This window comes from Meleagris gallopavo, chromosome 1, assembly GCF_905368555.1.
Source record: "Meleagris gallopavo chromosome 1, MGAL_WU_HG_1.1, whole genome shotgun sequence".
Classification (NCBI taxonomy): Eukaryota; Metazoa; Chordata; class Aves; order Galliformes; family Phasianidae; genus Meleagris; species Meleagris gallopavo.
In genome coordinates, this window is record NC_139404.1 from 102,475,343 (window position 1) to 102,502,076 (window position 26,734).

The 26,734-nt window shown below is 38.9% G+C and overlaps 1 protein-coding gene across 2 annotated transcripts in view; it reads right to left on the minus strand.

Annotated features, from left to right (window-relative positions):
* GRIK1 (glutamate ionotropic receptor kainate type subunit 1) overlaps positions 1-26,734 on the minus strand; it is a 155,953-nt gene that overhangs the window by 17,280 nt on the left and 111,939 nt on the right. For both annotated transcript variants that reach the window (XM_085241735.1, XM_085241740.1), the window contains exons 8-13: positions 18,040-18,147; positions 13,783-13,896; positions 12,332-12,535; positions 11,498-11,721; positions 6,865-6,983; positions 2,504-2,721 (exon numbers count right to left, since the gene is read on the minus strand). In XM_085241735.1, the coding sequence (XP_085097861.1) occupies positions 2,504-2,721; positions 6,865-6,983; positions 11,498-11,721; positions 12,332-12,535; positions 13,783-13,896; positions 18,040-18,147 (987 nt within the window). The remainder of the gene's footprint in view (positions 1-2,503; positions 2,722-6,864; positions 6,984-11,497; positions 11,722-12,331; positions 12,536-13,782; positions 13,897-18,039; positions 18,148-26,734) is intronic.

Genomic DNA, 26,734 nt, shown 5'->3' on the forward strand with positions numbered 1-26,734 from the left:
CAGTAAATTGAACCTGATATTGAATTTACTGGAAAGATGTATTCCTTATTCAGATAAGTTTGATAGAAAGATCTCAGCTTCTTGACTTAGCAACTTGATTCAAATGGCTTCTCATTGATTTAAGTGGAAAAATGTCTGCACATCTGGAGGTGGGACCTAGCAGGACTTGTAAGTTGAGATTAACATCTATTATCACAGAGAGGCAAGAAAGCAGTGGAAAATTTATCATATAGATGCGTTGAATTTTGCCCAAATTTGTGTAAGGGGCTGCGAGGCTGACTCCTGGGGTTCCTTTAACGCCAAGAGTCTCTTGTCTTCCACAGATAATTTCAATTGCTTTTGTTTTCATTGTCCTCAATACCTGGTTAGAAAGCATAGCCACTGCAGGAACATTCTTGAAAATATTGCCTCTTTAGCAAGAGTTTGTCTAGAGAGGCTATTCACAGCTGGGATACAAGCTCTCAATCCTTTATGGCAAGAGTGCTTTCTCTTAAACTGTGTCATAAGGCACACACAGAAACACCTACCCCTGATGTGTCCTTCTGACTACTGGGTTTTACATCCCCCAGCTCTCTCACTGCTGTGCATGTGGCTCTGTGTGAGCTTACTTAGCTCCAGAAATATATGCAGTATTTTACAGTACAAGGGAGGCAAAGCGATGTCCTCGCAGGGCACAGAGACTTCCTTTTGCATACATAAGTTATCTGTTGTATTTACTGTACACATACTGTGAAAATTTTGAACTTTTAGTCAGAGAAAGGAAATCCTAATATTGTGAGAGTCATGAAAGGCTACATAATAAGGCTAATAAAAATAATCACATTTATTATATAGCGCTGTGTGTGCCTCACTAGTTTACAAGTGAAATGAATTGCATTTTCTATGCACCTTTCACTATGTCACCTTCATTCTGCCAGCTTATCTATCTCCATTCTGTACTAAAACTGATGTCCTTCCCTTTGGTTTTATGCACACACATATTTCAGGCACAAGTAAGCTGGCATGTATAGCATATAGATATTTAATCACCTTATTATTTTTAAGAGGCTTGCATACTTTAAAGCCTACACATTTTACCTTGAAGGATTAATGGTGAAAAATAAATAAATAAATAAATCACTGTAGAGCTGGAAACAGCTCTAGAAATTTGTTCTCAACTTCTTGTGGTGAAATTACAAGTTATTTCCAATGAAATATTGCGGAGGGAGCAGATTTTGAGGAGTTCTTTCTTGTGCTGAATTTGACTTCAGAATGGCAATGACAGCATCTGTCTTTAGGTGGTGAAGAGCTCTTATACCCAGGAGATAACCCAGAGGGCAGCACTGGCTGTTTCCCATTGCTTTGCATTCGTATCAAGATCCTGTCCTCACCTAATGAAGTTTCCAGGAATATCTTGAGATTGGTTTCCCGGCATGTCTTTAAAGAAATGTCAGCTCATCCTTCCAAGAACTGACTATAACAAGGCTCTGGAAAAAATGCTCTACTTTTTGCATTTCTTTCAGCGCAGAAACATTTATATTCAGCCACAGGAGAGTCATTACAAAGGGAATTCACCCTTGATAGCTCCACTAGGGATGGTGCTACCACATAATTGAAATGACCTTGATAAGCATTTCAGGTTTTGAGAAATGACCTAAATACCAATCCTTTCTGAGTGTAGAAATGCTCACTTCGCCTCAAGTAGAAATGTAAGGGGGTTGTGCTTAAAGCAGTGCAGGGGGATACAGACTGGTGCACGAGGTCTCTCAGCACAGGAGCTGAATCTGCTCGTTCAGAATCAAGGGTTATTTTGCCCCACATGTTGTTCCACCAGGGTGTCTCATTCACAAAGGCACTGCATATCTGACTTTTTATAAACACCATTCTCAGATGCTACAGTAAAAAGCATGATACCACTTTATTCAGTGCTTAACTTCCCTGCTGAGACTACTGATGAAGCTGCTAATTAATTCTAATTGTCACAGGATTTTTGTGTGTATTTCCTAAACTGGTTGGCTTTGAAAATTGACATTTCATGAGATTAACCCATTTTCTGTCTAATTAATACTAATAGTGAAAAAAAAAAAAAAGAACAAAAAAAAACAACAAAAAAAAAAAGAACAAAACAAAAAACAACCAATGCATTTATCTATGAAGCAATTAGCCACACAAAATGATCCTTTGCTTACAGACATGTTTATGTGTGTATGTGGCCATTATATTAGTAGTATGCATAATGCTGACCATGGAATATTTTAAGAAGGAGGCAAACCAGCTTGTATTTCGATTATGTGCAGTGTTTTTCCAGTGCAGATGTGACCTTCATAATCAATCTTAGCCAAGTGTTTGTATGAAGCTGAGATCCTACTGTGAGAAACAATCTGAGGGAGAATGTCTTCAGGTCCATGGCCTCGTTCCCTTCAGGTTCTCTCTCAAAGGCATGGGTTTGCTCCTCACAGCAAAGGTAGCAGGTAATCATCCACAGGTCAGTTTCACCGCTCAGAGCTGTCTGACGCCATCTTACCTTGAAGAAGGTCATTGTGGATCCATCTCTAACAGCCCCATACTCTATTTTGGTTTGCTTTGCCAAATCGTCGGCTGAATCAATGGGGGATTCCATCCTTTCTACCGTCAGGAATGCAGCCAGGTTGGCAGTATAGGATGAGATTATGATTAAGGTGAAAAACCACCATATTCCTCCAACTATTCTGGTGGAAAGAGCTTTGGGCATCAGTTCTGATCCTGTTACAATATCATCAAAACAATCACATTAAGGCGATGCTGAAAGATGCCTTTTCTGATACCACAGACTATTTTTAGGCACAAAATGCTTTTATGAGCCATAGTACAATAAAATGATTTAAACAGTAATCTCACAGATGCACATCTAACATTTATAATGGTAACACAGTGTGAAGGGGATGTATGCCATGGTACATGACAAATGGAATTATCCTTGGATCTAAACCCCGTTACCTCTCTGAGCTAATGCTCATTGTGCCATTAACCTTCTAACCCAAACAAGCTGTACTAGTATTTTTTATCTGATTCCTAAATTTCTCTTTTTGCCAGTATACCATAATCAATATTTTTAACCAGAGATCTTTAGCAGAATGCTGTTCTACTTACAAGCTGCCTAGGAGAAATGCCTTACAAGAAGAAGCTGCTCTGTGTGCCTTCTATCCACATACCTAAGTAGGAACAAGGTGATCAATATACTTCCAGTGTATTCATGAGCCTGCATGAACCTGAGCTCACCATCCAGAACACGTTTTACTACAAAAGTGTGATTTACATTTTAAAATTCAGAGGGTGAATGGAAGTTCATTTTGGATGTACAGGGCAATGCAAAGTTTTGGACGCTGTATTTGACACTAGTGAATGAAAAGGTTTTAGCAGTTCAGCCTGCATGTCACACTGACAAGTATCAAAATGATCTGCCATAGTCATAAAATCCCCTGGAATAACATGCTCCCAGCTTGGGTGGTAAGTGCACTAAAATGGCTTCTTAACAGCTCAGAGTGAATGTAAGTAAGCAACACAGGTACTCAAGCATTTTCATGCAAGTTTTTTGTTTGTTTGTTTGTTTGTTTTTGTTGTTTGTTTGTTTTGAGGCCTCCCCTCTGAATTTAGCTCATTAAATGGGATCTGGTTTGACAAAATACTTAGACATCCACTTGAATACTATTGATTTCAAAGTAAAGCATCAGCATAATTATTTTATTGATGAAAGATAAACTTAAGAATTTATTCTGCCTGTGAATGGAAACCTCAGTATGGAAAACTTTTGATGCAACAAATATTTATGTTATTGGAAAACATCCTGATAATGCATTCTCTCTCGAGCTATTTAACGATTTCTGGAAGAAATATAAGTGGGTTATAGAAAATGTTTTCAGACTTCACAAAAACAGTGAACATGACTTCTGGGGCAAAAACTGAAAGGGTAAGAAGCTTACAAACAGCTAGCAAACAGATTTAACTCAGCTTCATAAACATATAAATATGTCTCTTAAAGGTCAATGCTGAGTGTAGCCCTAGGGTTTCAGGAGGCTGACAGAACTGCCGAACTGCAAGAGCAGATGCTCTGCTTGCACAGCTCTGGTGCTGTACAGATTTCAAATTAGGCTAGCGGTCTAAAAGCAAAAGCTCTTGCTTAAAATTTGATTCCAGTCTACCCATTTCTAGAGCTGTTGTTCTATTTAGGTTTGTGTTGTGGTTGTGTTCTATTCTTCTTTTGTCTTCCAGATAAAGATTTTTTTAATAGCATGAAATCTTTTTTTTCTTTTTGCTTTTTGCTTTGTTGCTCTCAGAATTAAGCGTGTATTTATCTTCAAACTAGGACTGACCTAAAAAAGCTGGCTTCTAGGAATGCTGATTCAGACCATCCTGAAGGTGTAATGTTTTTAAAGCTCAGGCAGCTATACACATACAAACTCTGAACTTGGGCCCTGATGAAACACGTAGTATATATTGTATACAGACAAATAATCCTAGCAAGCAACAAAGAAATCTGCCAGTGCAGTTGCATGGTGGCACAAGCAAATATGTGGAGAAGCCCTGCGTGCTGAATTTGTAGGGTGGCAACCCTCCCATGATTTCCTCTGGCAAAAAGTTGTTTGTGAAAAAGTAGCAGAACACATTCTGTGCAATTAAGCTCAAGGCTCCTGGGTCTATTAATTATGCAGTGAGTGTTGGGTTTTGCTTTTGGAAGGTGCTGAGCACGCTCTGTTCCCAGAAGAAACAAGCAGGCCCAGCATCTCTCTTGATCAGCCCCATGATTATTTCATTGTTCACCTTTCTGTGTTTCCTGACTGCAGCAGAAAGCATTAGTATAAGCTTCATGCCCCTGACTTCATCCTAAGTACTTTCCTGAATTGAATACTGCTGTTCTGCCCATCTGCCTGGAAGGCGGTTCTGGCATGTAACATGCCTTCCTAAAAGCAGTTGTTTCTCTGAATGAATTTGTTTCTCTGAATGAATTTGATGAAATGTGACCAATTTGAATGCTTTCAGAGTATGCATAACATATTTGAGACTTTCAGGGGAAAACCAGGAGAAATAACATCTAAATAGGAATGTTGCTAGTTAGACTCAGGGTCAGGGACAATACTTGCTGAAGTCTCTCTAGTGCCTTTTTATGGCAGACATGACAGCCAATCCTGATCCAGACTTTGCTCACGCTCTGTAGAAAAGAGAAAGTCTGATCATCACATTTTAAAATTTAATAACAAGTGGCTTCCAATCAAGCATAGCAATCAGCTGCTGTCAACAAGAAAGAGTATAACAGTAGATGCAGAGTCTCACAACCATTCACTCCATGTTCAAGCTCTTCACATTAGCAATGATGCACTTACAATCACACGCACCACAAGTTTGTACATGGAAACATTTGTGTTGCCTTACAAATGTTTTTTCTTTCTTTCTTTCTCTTGTTTTGTTTTTATACTTCTTGAAAGACAAGCAGAGTCTGGTTGGGGCTGACTGTCATGTACCCAAGGTAGTGGTAACGAGCAGACACTGCATCCCACAGTTTGCTGTGGATGATGGTAAACTCCAAAAAAGGCAGTACATTGAAACACAAAATCCTGGGGCACTTTCACACACACGGCAGTCACAGCTATATACACACACCTGCCTGATACTGTAAAACCTCAGTCTGCATCTCACTGATCAACAGGACAACAGAACAAAGGAGCAAAACAGAATGGCTCTTCCTTCAGCTGGTCACCTTCGAAGCCATTTCTGTGAGGCTTTGAATGGCTTCAAGGAGCATTTCTATTCTGTCAATGCATTAGTGCACCAATACAAGCAAGAGTATCCTAGATACAAGACAAACTTCAATCTCTACCGTGTCCAGGAAAGATCCTCCTAATGTTTCTTTTATTGCTACTCATGTCTGTTAAAAAGGGAAGAATAAACTGTACCTGCATGAGAGTAGAGATGGTTTTACATTCCTTACTTAAATGTTTAGGAATCTAATACTGAAGCAAAATGATATTTCTTCTGGATTGCCTTTTTGGTTGTTGTCGTGGGGTGGGTTTTTTTGTTCAGCTTTGATTCAAGTGGAAATTTTGTCAGAAATTATTTTCATTCCTTTCAGTGAACCCCAGTTTTGGCAAATAGTAACTTAATTGGAAACCTTTGAATATATATGCCATAACCAAATGTGGTCAATACACATATCTCTTTTACTTCCCATATGAAGTGAGCTTCACTGCCTTTCCTTGTCAATTGTGTATAATGTCAGCTGTTTCCAAAATCATCAGCAACAGGGACTTGTGACAGTGTTAAGTTAATGCTTCTAGGGTTGGATTCGATTACAGAAGGATGGGACTCATACCTGCAGAAAAGCCATAAAAAAAAGGTTTGGTTTTTGTTTTAAACAAAGCGTTTGACAAGTGCCAACAAACTTAACAATAATTCTGAAGAAATTACATTATCTGTTCTGTTTGGCAGTGAAAACATTTTTTTCTAGGGTAGCTAAGGCTGTTACTGATTCTACTGGGATGAAGCTCAATTGGGAAGATATTTTCCTGTTGCCAAACCTCTTAAATCAACAGACTGAACTTCATCATAAAGAACATCATATCTAATGAATATTTTCTGTTAAACCTCAGCAACTCCAATGTGGATCTGTCTGCGTGCCTCTCTCCCAGACTTCCCCTCATTCCTTCTGCATCTCTATCCTGGATTCCGCAGGTTCCCCTCCTCTGCCATCTCCCAGCTCCAGAGATACGTTGCTTTCTTCCCTTCCTATATCGCTTTTGTTCTGAAATCAGGTTTTACAGTATAAGCTGTAATTACAGAGGGTGGAGTTTACCAGCACAGAAGCCCTTGAGCAGACTGTGGGACGTGTGCGATAACGAAGTGTAACCGATGTACCTTGCTGCATGAGAGCTCCAACTCCAAACCAGAAACTATTTAGTAAAGTAAAATTGTTTTCCACCACATCTGAGTCTGGGTTGCACGGGTGGGGGTTATACCATTCATAGGGTGTAAACCTGTGGCAGTTAACAGAAACAATCTGTAAACATCAAATAAAATACACACAGCGGCAGCAGACCTGAACAACGCACAAAATGAGGAGATTAATGAAGAAAACATGAAAAAAGGAAACCTCAGTGGGAAGGCTGTCTGCAGGATGTCCAGCAGCTGCCTCACGCAAGCTGTGGAGCAGAATGTCACGGCCTTGCTCCTAGCGCAGGACCTGCGTCCTTACTTTTGCTGCTCCTTGGTCACTGCCCTCAAAGCTGAGGTTGCTGGAGAGGCTCAAATCCCCCAACACTTTGTGGCCGGTGTTGCTAGGAGGGCCCAACTCTCCCAGTGCTTTCCAGCCTATGTTGCTCCCAGGTAGATCTCAAGCAGACCAGGGGAGACTGCTTGAAGCTCCAGCACTGCTCCATGGCAGAGTATTTGGAGAATAGTGAAGGTAGAAAAGACCTTTCGAGGCATCCATTTTCAGCTGGTCGAGATACTCGATGTGGAATGCCTTCACAGAGCTGCCCTGGCATCAGGGAAAATGGCTGCCAGCGGCTGGAAAGTGGTGTGGAGCAATTGCAGAACCTGAAAGCCATAGGGCTACGCTGTGTGGAAAGAATCATGCGGGCGATTGCCTCAAATGGAAGGATTCTATTCTATTCCCCATGCATTGTGCTATAAATGCAAACTATATCCATTCTGGTCTGCAATACACTTGGCAGAGTTACTCTAAAGACCACTCCTCCCCAGGGTGTCTTGCCTGCTGTTGTTTCCCTCTGCTGCATGGCTCGCTGCATACTTTTTCATGAAGTTTATGATTATAGCTTTAATTGACAATGTCATGCCAATACATTTTAATTACTGTTTCAACAATATAATTAAGCATTGAGTTTATGCACGGTTGCAAGCGGAGCGCCTTGCTTAGCTGAAGAAATGAACTCTGGTAGTCATGAACTCACTAATTGAAACAGTATGCAGCTTAGGATGCCATTATCTGAGCAATATTACCATTACTAGTATCATAGTGGTTAAAAATTGTAGCAGAAGACACAGTTTTCAGACTCAAGTTACAACTGTTCTGCATATACCAGTTAGAAGAGTCACCAAGTTCTGTTTCAGAAAGCCTCTGTGTAGCAATGAAATGGTTCCCATCTCAGTTTGTGCACACATGAGCAAAAACATGCTCCCACAGGACAGTGAGAAGATGTGCAAACAGCTCTAGGGTCTGACCAGGAGGGAGAACCCAGGCTGCGATGGGACAAACATCTCCATCACCAAAACAGCCAAACAGTGGTTGATAGAAAGCAACAATGAAATTCTGGCAGCAAAACTCTTTCTGCCAAACTAGAAAGACTTTTTATCACAACAAACGTATAGTTTAATGTGATACTAGGTTTATATTACACTTCCATCTTAAAAAAAAAAAAAAGGTGGTTTTCTTCTTGTGTGCTGAGCTGAACACCGTGAAGAGGCTGGATTACAGTTCTGCTCTATCTCATCACTCACTCAGGTCTGGTGTTTTTCTGGTCATTTCCCTTTAGTTTTCTCCTTCTTACAAACAACGTGTTCAAGGTTACCTAAGCACCTTTTACATAGGGTGTGTGTGATTTTTATTCACCTTGTATGACTATAGTTACCTCAGTTCTACCATCAGCGATGCAAAGAGCACAGGGAGTTTGACATAGCAGTAAAGGGAAATCTTGGCAGTAAATGCCTTCTTCATTTAGTGTGCTTAGGAAAAGAGCTTTGTCAATCCGTAACCTTTAGCAGTGATAAAAATGTCAGTGTTTGAGTTTAAAAATTAATGTGATGATAACGGGGCTACAAAGTACTCAGAGAGAAATGGTTCAGCTGCTGAAAAATCTGAAGAAAGAACAGGAAAATTACCTCAGTCCATGAAGATATTCCCAAGTATTTGTCTTCTGTGAACTGATGTCAAAACACCATTAAATGTTTAATTTACTATGGAAGTGTTAAAAAGCAGATGATTTCTGAAATTCCTAAAACCATTCTAGCCAATATTTACTGAAATATTTGATAAATCTTCCTACCACGGGACAACAGCAGGACAAACTCCCAGCATGTGCCATAGCTGTTAATGCATATGCAAGGAATCTCTTATATATTCTTCAACTGCAAGGACAGCAGACAAGCAAGCAAACCTTCAGTTTGTAATCACAGTCCAACATGAGACATGAATCTATAGGGAAATCAGGCTTCTAGAACTTCTGCTTTTTAGAAAGATTTAGGGGAAAAAAAAAACAACAACAAAACCCCACAGTAACACAGGCCAGAGCTACGGATTTACCCAAAAGCTGCGCTGTGATTTGGAGCAATATCTAACAGCCAAGAGAGTAAAGCAAACAGGTTTCATGTGATGATCTATGAGTACTGTGTTTCCATTTGATTTTTTCCCAGCCATGTGTGTGTGAGTAGGAAGCTCTGCAACGGGAGAGAACCCTGAAGTTTATGTATTCTTTCAGTCTTGATGATGTTTTTTTTAAAAAAAAACTAGAAGAGCTGAGGATAATTTGGGCTTTGTTTCCCATTCTGCCTGTTCTGAGGTGGAGAGGATGTTTTCAGTCTTGGGACACAACTGCAATCTGTCATAATTGAGCAGAGTTAATATTAGTCATGAGTGAGATCATGAGTTGCGTACAGTAAGAGCTGTTATTTATGGTACAGTGAGCCACTGCAAGAGCTTGTGGGAAGTCATGACTAATTGTGTACAATCCCATCTCTGCCAGGGTGGGATGAACTTTCTCTGTTATATAGGGCCAACACCAATAAGTTAACTCATGACCTCTTATCCTCTAATTCTTTTCTCCTTCTTCACATTCTCAGAAATTTAAATGAAAAAGTAAATCTCACAAAGTTCTGTACTTTGGCACTGGTATAGAAGCATGCAAACAACTGAAGCTTTCACATAGGCTGACCTCCGAGAACTAGGTTTGTTCAATGGACTGCAGAGAAATGTATGCCCAAGGCCAATCACTCTCAGCAGAACTATTCCTCTGAATGAAGGTTTCACAGTGTCTTTTGATTAGAAGAGTGAAGTGGTGGAAAAGCAGTAAAAGCTCCATTTGACTTGGCTCACACACATGTGGAAGTCAGGCAGAATCTATCACAATGAATGATTCAGATTACTGTCATTTTGATATTTGAAAGAAGGTTATAAGGGCATATAATTGGAATGTATACATTATTGCTGACTCTTTAAAGTAGAATTTGCATTAAAAACTGCAGCATTTCCATGTTACATTTGCTATGATGATGATGTGAAAGGATAGGTTTTCAATGATATATCCTTCCAGTTCTTGTATTTCATAGTATCAATGTTTTCTCAGTCTGTTTTCCCATGTTAATGTAGAATACACTGCTACATGCAAAAAAAATGCATAATGAAAGTGGAGGAAGCCATAGTGATCCTAAGTAAAATGATCCAAAAAATAAAATCTGTGAAGCATTAATAAAACATCGATCTATCTGCTAAATTATGAAAAGGAAAAAACAAAGGATAGGATGAGATTAAAAAAAATAGAGTAGGAAATGAAATTCCAACGTCATTATTTGAAGAAAGCAACAATAACTATACCAGTTATGTTTATGTTTACTGAAAAGTATAGGACAGAAGATGTCTCAAATGACCAATTCCCTCTGACAAGTTTCTAAGTTCATTTTCTTTCATGCTTGGCTTTCTCTTGCTCAAAGCCACAGAGCAACTGACTCATTGTCCACGGTCCCCGAGGCCATGACAAATAGCTTGTAGCTGGCTTGTGAAACCGTATCAAATGTCTTGTGTTTTTAAAGTTAAGTTCAACGTTAAGGGCGTAGACTGTTCTGCTGGTCAAGTATAACTTGTTGTATGACTGCGCAACACTGGTCCAGAAGCTTTCAAGCACAATTTCAGTGCTTTGAGAACACTATATGCTTTAGATTCTTTCAGAAAAGTGGTGCTCGCTTGTTTCCTACTGGTTTTGCATTGGGACTTTACTGGGAACCTGTCACTGACAGGCAGTGCAGGTTGCAGCTCAGGATGGCTATGGGAGAGAGCATTGGTTATGTAGCTCTTTGCAGAATATACCCCCGGGATTTTAGGTACATTATATTGTGTTTTCAAAAAGAAATGAGCTGAGCTAATTAGCATCCTTCAGCAAAAATATGTTCACGTTCTCCTTCTTACCTTTTAAGTGTATGCACTGTTAGTTGGAAAAAAAGAAGTGCTTACATGCAACTAATACCAACTACTTTTCAACAAGTTCTGAGGTACTGCACATTGGCAAAGAAAGGCTGACCTATTTCATCACATATTTCTCTCCATTAAGCCCTTAAGGAAAGTTAAATCTTATCACATTGCAATATATTAAAGAGATAGCAGTGTTGATGTGCAAATACCAAGAGATTTTCTAAAACATTATGTTTTAGACTGGATAACAGCCTTAGGACAGTATTATAGCTATTTTGCAAAGCCCATTCAACACCTATGGCATGAGAGCTGGTTAATACTGATGCATCTAAAACAACATCTTTGACTTACCTTGCAATGACAAAGAGGACACAACTGACTCCGAGGCAGGCTAGGAGAACATACATCCAAATATCAGGAGAAAGAGGGTTTAAAAAAGAGAAAACACCAGGGTTTGTGCCATTGGGCTTCCGGTACAAGATACTGATTCCCAGCGTCATGAAGGGCTTGGAAAAATCAATTACCTTCTCTCTTACATAAGTAATAGTGAGAGGAGCAACTGCCAGATCAGCTTTCTGAAAACACAAATGGGAAAATACTCGTTCTTTTTCATGTTTTTGTGCAAACACACTACTATTCCTTCCATTTTTTTCCTTGGAGTATTAAAAAAGAAGCTAAATTTGACTACAAAACTGAAATGCAAGACAAAACTTAACAGTGCTAGGGTACTATTGGGTAGTAGTTTTTTACATTCTGATTCCTTTTTCTGTATGTTAGAGATCCTCATGGCTTCTGTATGTGGAAGGTCTGACCATGCTTGGGCACTTGGCCTCTGGAGAGGCCCTGTCCCAGGAAGCTCAGTTCCTGGGAAGGTGATGTTCACAGTTTGTCATAGGACAGAGGTGTACTGTGAGTTCTGCCTTTGCCACAAGAGCTTGTAACGAAGAGGAGGGCATAATCTGTGAGAACTCAGCATCCACTGACTCACTGCTCTTAGGGGTTTCCCTTAGATCCAGAAACTGCCAGTTCAGATGTACTACTGTAATTTCCTATTCTAATCAGAGGCAGTAGGACTGACCAGTGGCTCAAAAAATCTGTAAACTAATGCAAACATTTCAGGTAGACTGGCTTCATATAAAACACTGCAGTTGAAAGGAGAATAAAGAGAGAATGATTCAATCTTACATGATCTATGAGTTCTTTGACCATCCCATTCCACTCTCCTTTGTCATTCTGGGCTCCATATTTACCATCAGAAACTAGTTTGACCTCATAGATGAAGCCCAAAATATTTGACAGCTCCTTTAGCAAATCCAGGCAGTAACCCTCGAATCTGTCATTTCCATACAAAGGCTTGTCAGACTTCTTGTACATAACGTAGGGATCTTCCTATAGAAAAACACAGCAGAAATAGCAATATAAATGAGATTTTTTTCAGAATATATCAGTTTCTCTAAATGAATATTTTATTAATGTATTGCAATTAGATGGATACTAGTCATTTACTATGTCCATTAAAGACTACTCTAGGTATGTTAACAAAATCATGGAATCAATTAGTGATAAGCGTAAGGGCCCTAATTGTCAGTGGAACAGACCATTCATAGCTCCCACGGGCTTTAATTAAAGCAGCGCTTAGCAGCTTCAGAATCAGATTCAAGATCTGTATATGGTCCCACCCTGAGGAGCAGGAAGGCATATTGAAGGAGAAGCCTGAAAAATGGAAAAAGAATCATAACCAGAACCTAAAATCTGACAATCTTCAAGAAAAAAAGATGCATCTTTACTGAAAAATCCTCTAACATTTGATGTAGCTGTGAGCTGAACAGGCATTCAGAGGAAAAAATTAAAACAGCAGTAGACTGCAAACTACTTTGTTTCTTTTCTTTCTAAAGGATTTTGGTTAGAAGAAGGTCTGGGGGAAAATGTTGCTGCAATTTAGTGTGGCAAAATGAATTCTGGCAATAGAAAAGAAGGATAGAGGGAGTTTCTGTGCTCTTCCCCTGAGGGGTTGGATGGGATAGTTGGGGGGAAAAAAGTGGCATAAATGACCACACAGAGAAACTATGGGGCAGGGCAAATGGCTGGAAAAACATTTTCACATTTTCTGTTTATCATAGTAAGGACATACTTCAATCAGTCTGTCCACTGTTTGTTGCTTTCTTTCATTCCTCTTCATTTAACTCTCAGTTAAAAGAAAGGATGTACAAACAATGGCTACAAAATTGAGCATTTATGTGTGTTAATTCTTTTGGGAAGAAAAGCATACAGCTTTCATCTCTGAAATATTGAAGAACTCTTTTGGGAAGAAAAGTATGCAGGGTTCCTCTCTGAAATATTGAAGCAAGCTGAACTGTTTTGAAGACAGAGGTATCCCAGAGTCTTTCACTGGTAGTGGGGTATTTTGAGTCCACTGCATGGATGGATGACAACTTATGCTGGTTCTGAATCTACATCCAAAAATTTGCTTTAAAACGGAGTATTTTACCTAAGTGTGTTTTAGTATGGAAGAAAGCAGCAGTGGAGTGCAGGGCAGAAGTATCATGGTGGCTGTGTAGGGCCCCACGACACAACACTAGCCATGCCTGCAAACTGCACCACGAGTGGGGACTCCAGTTCTGTCCACCAAGACTTACCAAAATGGTCGTGACAATCAGTGTCCGGTTAGCCAGTGAGTCTGTGATGTTGGTTGATCTGTCCTTGTTGCTGTCTGTCATGTTAAGGCCACTGTAGGAGTTCCACACGCCAATCTACACAGAAGAGAGCAGGTGAAAGTCTGCCCGGTCACAGTGAGCAGTCTGAGTGAATGCAGCATTTCTCTAAATGCTCATGGTCTGATCAGTGTGCACTGGCTCTAGTCACCACAGAAAGAGACAGCAGCAGTACAAGATGCTAGAGAAGGGATATAGCTGTAGATCTGCATAAGGAAGCAACACTAAATGGTTGATTGTCACATTTAGAAAACACAGGGAATGTACTGCTCTTTCAAAAGCATGTTGAACTTGATTCGCTGTAAGACTATAAAGTATGTCAATACAGCTGTGTATTAGCCAATTTTCTACAAAGTGGAACATGTTGACTTCCTTTCCTGCTAAAAAATGTCAAATGTCTTTTTTTATGGATTTTTTACTTCTGTAAATGGTAGAGTTGAAACACACATCCAGACCTCTGTCTTCCAATGCAAGAGATTAAAAGCTTGAATAAATATGTTGAAGTAGATTGATAGATGCAGTGGCCTTTTGCTTCTGTTATGCCTTCATCAAGTTTAGTAAAGATTATTCTGTTATTTATTGACTACTATACATGACAGAGCTAGCAAGGTAAAAACATCTCATCACCTGAACAGTGTTTGTTTAGCAAATATACGTGACCAAAGGCAAAACTGATTTTTAATTCCTTTCTAACTCTGGAAACAGTGAAGAATTGTGGTATTTATTGTCTGATCTGAAGCCCAAAGGGAAAGACCTCCATTATTTCAGTGGATTTAGACTTCTACTTTATGCTGACAGAAATTGTAACCTTGGAGTTGATCTATTCAGATAAGTATTTACTTAACAAAAATGCAGTCTGAAAGCATTTTCAGATTTTTTTACCTTTGGTTTACATATATAGTGTGGTTGAGGGCTGCTGTGGGAAAACCTCAGGCAAGGAGCTTGCTCAGATTGGTTTGTATTTTGAACATTTGTGGCGAGCACCAGATAGATGGCTTGGGGGACTGACATTGTTCATCCACTGAACCAATTGCACTGCTGTGCCACTCTGCCAGCATGTTTCAGCTCTACCCAGGAGAGATCAACTTCTGGATTCTCCCTCCTGAGATTGCCCACAAAGCTGACAAGGAAGCCTAAGACACTATCCACTGACTTGTCCTGTGTAATGAAGGTCTATGCCCACCATCAGAAGCTCCATCATCAGAGCCAGGCAGGACTCTTTTTCTTTGGTTCTTAACTGAGGTAGATAATGCTTCTCCTTTGTACCAAACCCAGCAGATTAATTTGCGTCTGCTGATTATCAATTCCGGTTAATAAGTATATCACTTCATACAAACTTTGAGTTTGTGTCCCTGAGTGCCACTGCTCTTGTCTTTCATAAATATTTTCTCCAAAGTATGCTTGGGGATAGTCATGTCTTTTTTTTTTTTTTTTTTCCCTTTAAGTATTTTTCAAGCATTCCCTTTGTTTCCAAAATTAGATCATGTTGGGGAACTGATGTTGTATATTACGATAGTCTGCACCAGAAACACAGTAAATAACCAGTGCCCTTGAATTTGCACCAGGGTGCCTGAGTTAATCAAAAGCTCTTCTGCTTGTTGATACTGACTTGATTTGCTTTTATCGGCTGGCAGCAGGGAAGAGAACAACCATGAAGAACATGGAACAACACAGTCACAGTGCATACAAAATACACCAGGAGAACACTCTACATCTGAAGATAAGGATGACACCAGAGGTCAACCTTGTTTAGAGCAATGGAGGAGGTCGAGGGGCACTGGAATAATGAGGCCAAGGCAGTACATCACTATGGTGAATCCAGGAGATTTATTGCAGTTTAGTGACAAGTTTGAGAGTTGTCATATGCCCTTCTCAGCAAATCTATGTTCTGAACCAATTGTAATTTGGTTTGAATAAATTCAGCATAACATGGAGTGCCTAGACTCAAAAGCCAGATTGGCTCAATACTGTTCTGCATGTCAGGTAGGATGATCTATTCGCTGGGAATGAGGAAAACTGAGTCCTTTTGCCTTTGCCACATTGATTGATATTAAAACAAAGGTACTAAGTATGTCCTTTACAAGAACAAGAAAAGAGCACTGTGGGATATTTTACACTGTTCTATGCCGTAGTATTAAAAAACACAAAAACAAAATCGGTTTTAATTGTGTGTGGAGAGAGGAAATAATAAGAGCTGTGCAAAAGATATAAAAAAAGATATAATTCTAAGTGTTATAAGAAATTTTCAACTTTAAGTACAGTAAATGCAATTGTAATCTTCTCCTTACAGAATGGCGACTTTGTGGTACAGGGAACTGTAGGTTGTACCTCCAGCAGGGAACGGCACATGGAGCTGGTCTCTGACTCCCACTTTGGTGCCTTATCCACCAGGCAGAGACATCCTATGTCAAAAGGGGACTGAAATTTGTGAATTTACATCTTTTATAAACAAGCTTAGTTCAAATTTCCATAGTGAATGACAACATCCACTTAATCATCTATATTATTTTCTGTAAGGAGTTAATAACACACTTGTCAAAATTTTGAGTCAATGATGCTAGAACATTGCCTGCACAGTATGTGTTCTTGTGGGAGGCAAAAATACTCCTTGCATGTTAAAACAGTCCTACTGCTGGTGCTAATATACATTTGAAATGTCATAAATTTACCGCTCATGGTAAATCCCAGGTGAATCAGAAAAGATAACTGCTGAGAAAAGGACTGCTTCACTGAAGCCAGGTGTTCTACTTAAAGAAGGGAAAGGCTCAGCTTCCAAGAAATAAAGTAATTGTGAAAAAAAAGTTCCTGATGAAAAGTCTGACTCCTGCCAAGGTCTTTTTATTATTTAGGGCTACAGTATTTCAAGTTTGAACAAAACTTATCGTACTACAACAATTCACATTCTCAGATTGACTGATGTCTCTAAACTGCAATTTAATTTGAGAGTTACTGTCAAAACCCAAAGGATGAGTCTGAAGACACAACCCATAGGTTTTTTGCATCACCTGTCTGTGTACAAACCTTCTTCCACACTTTATATAAATGATTAGAAACCTCGCCAGCAGCCTTGGTACAGAGAAAAATAAACAGAGCACTTCATTAAAAATGAAAAGAGAATGAGTCTGGAGAGCTGTGTGGGAGCAATTACATTTAAAGTCTCAATTAACCCACAGAAAGCATCACTGAGTCAAACCAGCGTACCCAGAGCAAGGGACAGTGCAGCCTCTAGCTGACATGAGCTGGTAATACTCACCTTGGGGATTTGCAGGCACCTCCAGTAGCTGCTCATTACAGTGCTCACTGGGAAATCATGCTGGCTGACCAAGAGCATGGCAAGACCACCCCACCTCTCTCTGGGAACCCACAGACCCTGCTGTTCTCCAGCACAGCTCCTGGCTGGCATTGCTGTGGCTTGCATGGTAGCAGCAGCTATTTTGGAGCAAAGCCAAAAACATCCTTGGCTACTGGGTTCATTTTGGACTCAAGGAGTTCTCTCCGCAGTACCCCTCTGTATCTTCAGTACAATTTGTATGTGGTAAATAAGGGAAATAAGAACTGTTGACTTCAAATTTGCTTTTCTGAGGCATGCTTCCTTGAACTTCCTCGAATAATGTGAATTTTATTTGACCTTTTTTTTTTTTTTTTGAATGCAGAACCAGTTTCTGGAATTGTACTATGCAGAATTTTCTGTTTTCAAACAAAGATGACATAGCTAATTTAGTCACCTGTTCAGCATAACCCATCATAAGTGGTTAGAGATGTAAGGGCAAAACTACTGATCATGTTCAAAAACATCAAGATTTTTTACCATCTCAAAGCTATTTGAGGCTATTACTCCACCATCTGCTTTTCTCTCTCCCTCATGTTGCACCTTTTAAAAGCAGTACATGTAAGTCTAAGTTTTATGTATATATGTATGCACATATATAACCTGACCACTCTAAGTTACAGTGGCAGTGTGCACTTAGAATAATTACTGACATTCAGTAGTAACATCACCAATCCAAAATTGCTATCGAATACCTAAAAACGCAAGATACACATTTTAAAATAATTTTTAAAATCTTAGCTCTGTTTAATGTCACAGTGTTTTTTTAACCCCAAATATAGGAGATTTAAGCTGAGGAAAATGGACTTTCCCATGCAACTTCCAAAGTAACTTTCTGTCATTGTTTTGCTTACCTTTTCTGTTCCTTCTTCCTTGAGACTAATGATGTCCAAATCAAAATCCTTCCGTAAGCCATCAGTTTTGTTGAAGGTTATGCGCCCTGTCAGGCCATCCCATCGTGCCTGTGGAAACACAAAAACACTTTTCCATTTACCAGGAACTACTACTCTAAACCTACAACAAATATTGCATTTCAAATTAGCTATGGCATTCAATCACATTTCTTTTTAACTAGACTGTTTTTTTTAAATTTTGATTTAGAATAGCATCTTCCATTTGTTCTTTCATCTAGCTTCTCTTCAATATGTTTTATATTTTACTAGCAGACACAAATGTGTGACAGTCTGCACGTGTATTGTACTGCATATAAAAAACAGTGAGAAAATAAAGTATGTGTCATGCGCACCCAATGACTGGGCAGTTTTGCACTGCATAAGAGAAATCAAATAGTTTTGTCCGAGCTTCAAGCCTGAATGTCGAAGTAAAGCGGTCTAAAACCAATAACATCCCAGGAGTGATACTGTTTACTTCAGCCCACGACCTTGAAAATTTTCCATGAGGAAGGATAATGACTGGCAACTAGTACTGAATGGGATCCCCAGGAGGTCTTTCTTGAGGGTAGGTAGCTAACCATCCCAAATCACTACAGCTTTCTAAACACTTCAGTTCTGCTTTTCCTAGTTTCTTGTGTTAGATGCTGCTTCTGCTACTCTGGGCCTGGAAAACTGGTTTTTTCCAGGAAGAGATAAATGAAAGAAGGACTTTTGTCATAATAGTTTGGTTTCTTGGGCAGGTTACAGATGAAGAAGATGCAAGTTCCCAAGGAAGTGAACAAGGCGTATAATTCCTAATAGTGATTCCTGATTCCTGCCTGTTGTCACAGGTATTGATGGCATGAGGAGGATGGCTCTAAAAGCAGGCTTTCAGGAGAAACGCACCCAGTCATAGAGAGCTAATAAACAATTTGCAGAGTAATGTATGCACAAGTATTATGTATTTGAAGTATAGCATAGAAGTTGGTGTAAGATAGCATTTTGCCTGTTGTATCGTAGCTAAGTGAACTCACACTTTCCTTATTTTAAACATTAGCAACAAGAGTAAATTAAAGTAACAGATTTTGTACATCGGGCTACAAAGCCATGATGATTCCCTGCACTGAATAATGCTTCTTCTTTGCGGCACGATCAATGTCCAGAACTAAGTCAGAATCATAGAATATCCCAATTTGGAAAGGGCCTTCAAGGGTCATCGACTCTAGCTCGGGGCTCCACACAGCACCACCCATAAATTAGACCATATGTCTGAAAGCATTGTCTAGATGTTTCTTGAACTGTAGCACTTGGGGCCATGACCACTGCCCTGGGCAGCCTGTTCCATGCCCACCACCCTCTGGTGAAGAACCCCCTCTTAACCCTCAATTCCACCCTCTCCTGAACTTAAACAGTTGAAGCTTTCTGTATCGTGTAGGCTTTCCAGAATGCTCACTTTTTTTTCAAATGAGATTTATCTGTCTCACATAATCCCCCTTCTTCCCCCAAAGCTAATGCTTAACTACAAAAGAAAGAAACTCATGCATTTCAAACTGCAGATGATTTTCATAACCTATTTTTGGGAACTCCCACATTGGATTAAATTCTTCAAAGAAAAGCTTATGATAAATGATGGCAGTTTCTTCATGTGCATCAGCTGTTTAATTCTTAAATTACAAGCTTTTCCTCTGCACATTGATATTCGCTTCATTTAATTTGTTGTGGACAGATGACATAATGAAAGATGCATTAAAAAACATCATATTAAGAGAACGATGTCTCTCCTTCACATTACATCTAAATTCCAGCTCTGAGTCTGCAAGGCTTAATCTCAGAGGCTGTGCTATCACCATGTGCCTCAGGCAAGTCTAGAATCTAGATTAATCTAGAATTTTTGTGAATAAACTAGGATATCTAAGTATGGTTAAGCAATAAAAGAAATATAAACTACAATGGCAGTGATCTTTCTATGAGGCTTCCCACACTATTGACATGGGAATATGTGAAAACTTCAGCTATAAACAGTGAAACACTTGAGGGTATTGTATGCTGTTATAATAGACCTAGCATAGGAAAAAGACAGAGGAATGCATTTTGTTATATATCTCCTTTCTACTCTGCCTTTTTATTACTTTGACATGACCCCTATCTCCTATTCGTAAAGATGGAACATTTTTTTAAATATGATCTTTAGCTATCCATTCCTCCTCAGAGGGCAATTTGTTTCTGTGAAATGTTCACATTTATTGATTACATATCAGGTGCTCTGCTTCTCTGCTAACGTGATATGATCTTCAATAAAGGCGTAAAGGAGAAAATACATTAGATTAGGAAATAGTATCAGGAGCCTACATCTCAGTTCTGCATGATAAAATGCCAACTCACTTTTGAAGAAGGTGTTCTCCATTAAAAGAAAGAACTCAAAAGATGTTACAAGCTGCACAGGTGTACACTTAAGCTTCAAGGTAGCATATAAGTGCATATAGTCTTTGTTTACCTTAAGCATCACTTAGACCATTAAATAATGATTTAAATTATAAACAGGAATCGGGGACTCTTTTGCAGAGTTGACCTTCAATTCTGAAGGTGTTCTTCAGACCCTCTCGTGAGACGCAGGCTACATAAATTTTAAATTCTATATGAAATTCTCTCTCTTATAATCGTATTTATTTTACTTACTCTAAATAAAAGTAAAACATTTGAGTTAGAGTCCAACGAGCATCATTTAATTTCTTACTTTGAGGCAGCTATGTCATATGTGTCTACAGCATGTCCAGACAGATGGGTGACGGTTCTTTCCTGATCAGAAACCAGATTTCTTCAAGAACCGGAGAGAGAGATGAGCTAAGAACGTTCTGTCAATCCTGGGCCTTCTACAGTCTATGATAACACTTCCCAGTTTTTAATATGATTTGCATCCTAAGCCACAATTGCTTCTTACATGCAAAGAAACTGTAATGTATCAATTGCTCAGAAATCATATCCGTATACCAGGTCTAGGTTCCTGTCAGTTAAATCGAGTATATGAATGCCTATTAGTTATCATGTTCAGGCAAACAGAACGGGCAGCATTTGCACAATTCTCAGATGCAATTAACGACTAGAAATGAAGCAGAACTTTTGGAATGGCCAGAAACTGCATGACTGTTGAACACAGCAGTGAGATTTCATGCTTTTATATGCAAGATTTATAGCTGTTTTAATGTTTCTAGTGCCACTCTGTGTTAAATGTTACAGGATACAATAAAAGTTGAATCGGAACTTAATTAAGCAATTCATCAGAAGAAATTGCCTTTTTACACTCTGTCCTTGCTTTAATACTGTGGAACTGAGGGCACAATTTGACACTCTTACAGATAGAATGTATTTTTGATTTTTTTAGCATAACTTTTGAGTACAGCCTTCAGCTTAATTAAAAAATGTGATTTTCAGTTGCTTTGTTTGTAACGTCCTTTGCTCGTCTTTGATCCTGTTTTTGCAAGGTTGCAAGCTGCCTCTGACAACAGAGCTGTGATGAGACGCTGATCTGCTCATTCAGCAGTTTGGTTCACAGCAGTAAAGTACTGTGCTGTTTAAGTGAGGTTCAAAATAAGATCTCACAGCCTCCAATACTGTATCTTATCAGATAACTATAGTTCCTACTTATAAGATGTAAATATTTGGTAACTTCCTATTGTTTATTGAACAAAACCCAATTTGTTTAATATTCACCCAATATGTTAGCTAGTCAATAAGCAAACCATACAGAACCTTCAGCTATTCTGACTCTTTCTTACCAAGCACAGGGAAGAGAGTGGATAGAAGAAATTACATCTAAATTTCTCACAGCTAAATCTTCAGACCTCTCCAGAAGCTGTCGTGCCTGAAAAGGCAAGCTACACAAAGAAACCAAATAACTAAAACAGAAACTTTCTATTTAGAAGATTAAGATTATGGGTAAAATACAAAATGGCATCTGGATTTAAATGTATAAATCACAGTATTGGTTACTATATAAATATACAAATGGAAAATTATAACAAATGGAGAAATAATGTGACTTAACTTTTAAGAGCAAACACTCCAGAAGCTTGCGATCTATTCACACAACCATCATACGGTCTTTATATCAATTTCCACTTCATCATCATGAGTCAATTACTGTATTTCAACAAAGACAATGAATGGCTCAATCACAAAAACATTTCCAAACTGCATTTCAGGTTCTGTTTATTTTGTCTCCAGTAGACCTCACAGATTTTCTGATTTCTGTTACCCAGATATAACTAGATCAGTAAATCATAATGCCTACTGTATACGATGCATGGCTATAATCAATATTCCTTTTTATGATATATCCATAATGGGATATAGACAGTTTTGCCAATACTGTATTGCAGTACACAAAAATATCAATCTTTCTCAGACAAATTGATTACCTATTTGTGATCTTGTTTTTTCCTACTCAATAGACGTGTATCCAAACATTTGAGTTAACTGTTTATCTCTCTGTGACACATTTACTCTTACCAAGCCCAGTGAAGTGATAGATATCGGTTAATTGTATTTCACATGGAATTCAGATTAGAGAATTTTATTTTTTTCAAGGCCATTTAAAAAGTGTTCAATGTGGCCTGGCAATACGAAAGTGCACAATCTTATTCTAATTCTTAAAAATATTATGTTTAATCATGTTTTATAATGTGCATATATTTCCTCCCTTCTATTAATATTCCACTTATTCCAATGACCTGTGAAATAAAACAGTTTTTCTGAAGCGGTTCTTTGAACCTTCACTTGTAATTAATCAAGCAACCTCTTCACAGTTTCAAACTCAAGTTTTAGCCTTTTATTACAATTTAATTTCCAGTTTAATAATTCCCACTGTTCAGAAAATAAGATTCCTCCCCATTTTGAAGGCATGTCTGGAACTGAAGTTAGCAGAAAGCATCTCAGACACACATAGGCACCCTTCATGTATAAACAAAACTGTGATTATAGTTTAACAAATTTTAAAAATATGTAGACAAAAGGAGGAGTTGATCAAATTTCTGAGTGAAAAGCTATCTTAGAGTGGTATTACTGAGGAAAACCAACTGTTCTGTTGCTCAGATCCAAAGAACCAAGTACAAACTTGGCTTGTACTAGGTATTCTGACACTGCATCTACCAGTAACTTGAAAGTATAGTAAGTAGAAGATAACTAATACCTTATCTGAACACTATGCTCAGATATAAATGTAGTGTTAAATGACAGCTTTCTTTTAAAAGCACTGCTGTTAATTTCTCAAGTACTTTATTATTTTTCAAGTAATTGACTTGAGATATTCTCACAGTAGATGATGACCCTTTCTTCTTTTCTTTTTTCATTTCCTCTGAATTTGATCATTTTCACAGAATCACAGAATCACAGAATTGTAGGGGTTGGAAGGGACCTCTAGAGATCATCGAGACCAACCCCCCTGCCAAAGCAGGTTCCCTACACCAGGTCGCACAGGTAGGCGTTCAGGCGAGACTTGAATATCTCCAGAGAAGGAGACTCCACAACCTCCCTGGGCAGCCTGTTCCAGTGCTCCGTCACCCTCACCGTGAAGAAGTTCTTACGCACATTCGTGCGAAACTTCCTATGCTGCAGCTTATGTCCATTTCCCCTCGTCCTGTCTCCATGTACCACTGAAAAGAGACTGGCCTCACTGCTATGGCCGCCACACCTCAGATATTTATAAACCTGGATCAGGTCCCCTCTCAGTCGTCTTTTCTCAAGGCTAAACAGACCCAGTTCACTTAGCCTTTCTTCATAGGGGAGATGCTCCAGGCCCTTCACCACCTTTGTGGCCCTCCACTGGACTCTTTCCAAGAGATCCCTGTCTTTTTTGTACTGGGGAGCCCAGAACTGGACACAGTACTCCAGATGAGGCCTTACCAGGGCAGAGTAGAGGGGGAGGATCACCTCCCTCGACCTGCTGGACACGCTCTTCTTAATGCACCCCAGAATGCCATTGGCCTTTTTGGCCACGAGGGCACACTGCTGGCTCATGGCCAACCTGTCGTCCACCAGGACGCCCAGGTCCCTCTCTGAAGAGCTCCTCTCCAGCAGCTCATAATTTTGATAGTTTATCTTAAAGGCATACCAACAGTAGAATTTCTCCATGTAGTTAATGGGACTTTGCAACTGTAGTTGTTCCATTGGACTCTTCACTATTTGAGAAGCCCAGTAAAAGGAATGGATATTATCCTATCTACTCAGTTTTGTTAACAGGATTACCTTTGGTAGATTGTCTTACTGAGCAACCTAGCTAACATAGAATGATGAATAACTGAACTGCATTTTTAAATGATGATTATATTTTCCAAGATTTTTTTTTTTTTAAATTTTAGTTGTTATTCTGTGTATATTTACTATAAGAACTTACTAGGCAAAATTGAGCATGTATTTCTGATTTATTGAAAATTTCTATTCTATTGAAAATTTCTATCCAACTGCAGTTACACAGAAAAAGGTATTAACTTACCACTATCATGTAATTTTTTATAAAAGAGTAACAACTTACTGGCAATCATCTGACCTGGAATTTAGGAAGATAGAATGTTTATTTTCAACTCTCGAAATTATGTTTACTCCTTTACCGTTATACAGTGGTAGAGACATTCTAGCTAGTCATTTTGTACCTCTACACTGCATTGGGTGTTTGGACTGAAATTAGGAAATTCATTTAACTTATCTACTGGTCTACCAGTATAAATAAAGTTCTCAAAAATGAATTAGTCCTGTCTTGAAGAGAGACTTTACATTATAATTTGTGTTAGCTACCACCTTATTAGAACATTTCACCTCAGATAAACATAATTAGTATATGGTGAATGAGAGTGAGCTACCCCTGTGAGTGGTACAGTGACACAATTTTTCAGTTACAGCATTCCTCAAATTTTACTGATAGTAGGGGTGCCACAACCCAAGTGCAAGACCCTCCACTTGGACATATTGAACCTTATGAGTTTCTCTTGGGTCCACTGCTTGAGCCTGTCTAGGTCTCTCTGGATCCAGCCTCTCAGGTGTGTCAACAACACCAAACAGCTTGGTGTCATCCACAGATTTGCAGAGTCTCAATCCCACTCAGTGGGAGAGTGTTGCCATTCTCTGAGGAACGCCACTTGTCATTGATCTCCATCCAAACACTGAGCCATTGACCACTACTCTCTGGGTACAATCTCATAACCAGTTTCTCATCCATCAAATAGTCCACCTGTCAGATCCATATCTTTCCAATTTGGAGAGAATGACATTATGGGGAACCATGTCAGAGGCTATACTGAAGTCCAGATAGATGACATCAGTGTCTCTCCCCTTGTCCACTGGCGAGGGAACATTATCATTAACATTATTATTACATTATCATAAAAAGCAACAAGGTTGGTGACAAAAGCAACAAGGTTGATGGTTTACAGAATCATTATTGACAATTTATGCACTTATACTGAGATCATTAATTGTGTTACATGATAGCAAAGAATGGACAGTGAGTGAGCTCCTTTACTCACGCAGCTCTAAACTTTTACTTCTTGACTACAAAATCAGGTATCTGAGCAGTTTGTAAAATTTCTCATGTAGCTTCATGCTCTCAATATCACGATTCACTTTTCTGCAGATAAACTGCCCAATCAAAATGCTAATGACCAAGGAAAACTTTCTTTAAATTCTCCTTTCATCTCTTTTCTTTTGGAAGAAAAAGTTCCTGCTTTGTTAGAATACAGAGACAGTTGATAGATTTAAGAGATAGTGCTATTGCTTCTAGTTGCAGAGGAAATCATAATAAATGTGCTCTGAGCCACACATGAACTTATCAGCTCTTACAATTAATCCTCTTATTAAAGAAGATTCTCAAGGATTAAGGAATACAGTGAATTAGTGTATGACTTTGCCATTATCCTAGTCCAAATCCAGCATAACAGCAGCAATAAAAGTAGTTTCAGCATTCACCACTGCAGGGTGAAATTCATGATGTGCCAAACGGCATTGAAATGGAAAAGAGGCAGTGTGGGAAGGCTTGTTCTTAGGAAGGAGTTTAAGCAACTATTATAAGACTGAGCAGATTCCTGTCTAGAAACAAGAGACAAATGGTAGATGAATAGAGACAAGGGATTTCTTAGGAAAAAAGGTTTCTATGAACTGTTCAAAAACACTTGTTTCCAGGGCAGTGGCTGAGCTTAATGACTTTCAGGTAGTCATATGAAAGGCTTTTGGTATGATACATTTGACAAACAAACTGAATACTTGAGGATGATAGAGTAGGTGGATTCATTTCAGAATCTAAGTTTGAAATGACTTTGAGTTCCATTAAAGCTTACGCTTACCAAATAGTTTTATAACAATTCCAGAGGTGAGGGAGTGAGAGTAAAGGATAGGAAGGGAAGGTTAAATCTTGCATTCCTAGGAGGAACAGTTTTTATTTTACACTGCACAAATGTGACTGCCATTAAAGTGGCTGTGTCATTTACTGTTGACTACGAACATGAAAAACAACTTTGCACTATTGTGATAATAGGGGATAGGACTTCATTGTAACAGGTACTGATTGTACAGGTGAGGTAGTATGGAGAGATCCTGTTCCACAAAGCTAACAGCCTGAACACATTAACTAGACAAGAGCCATTATAAATCTTTTACAGAAGGGAATCACAGCCTTTCCACCTACAGAATTTCT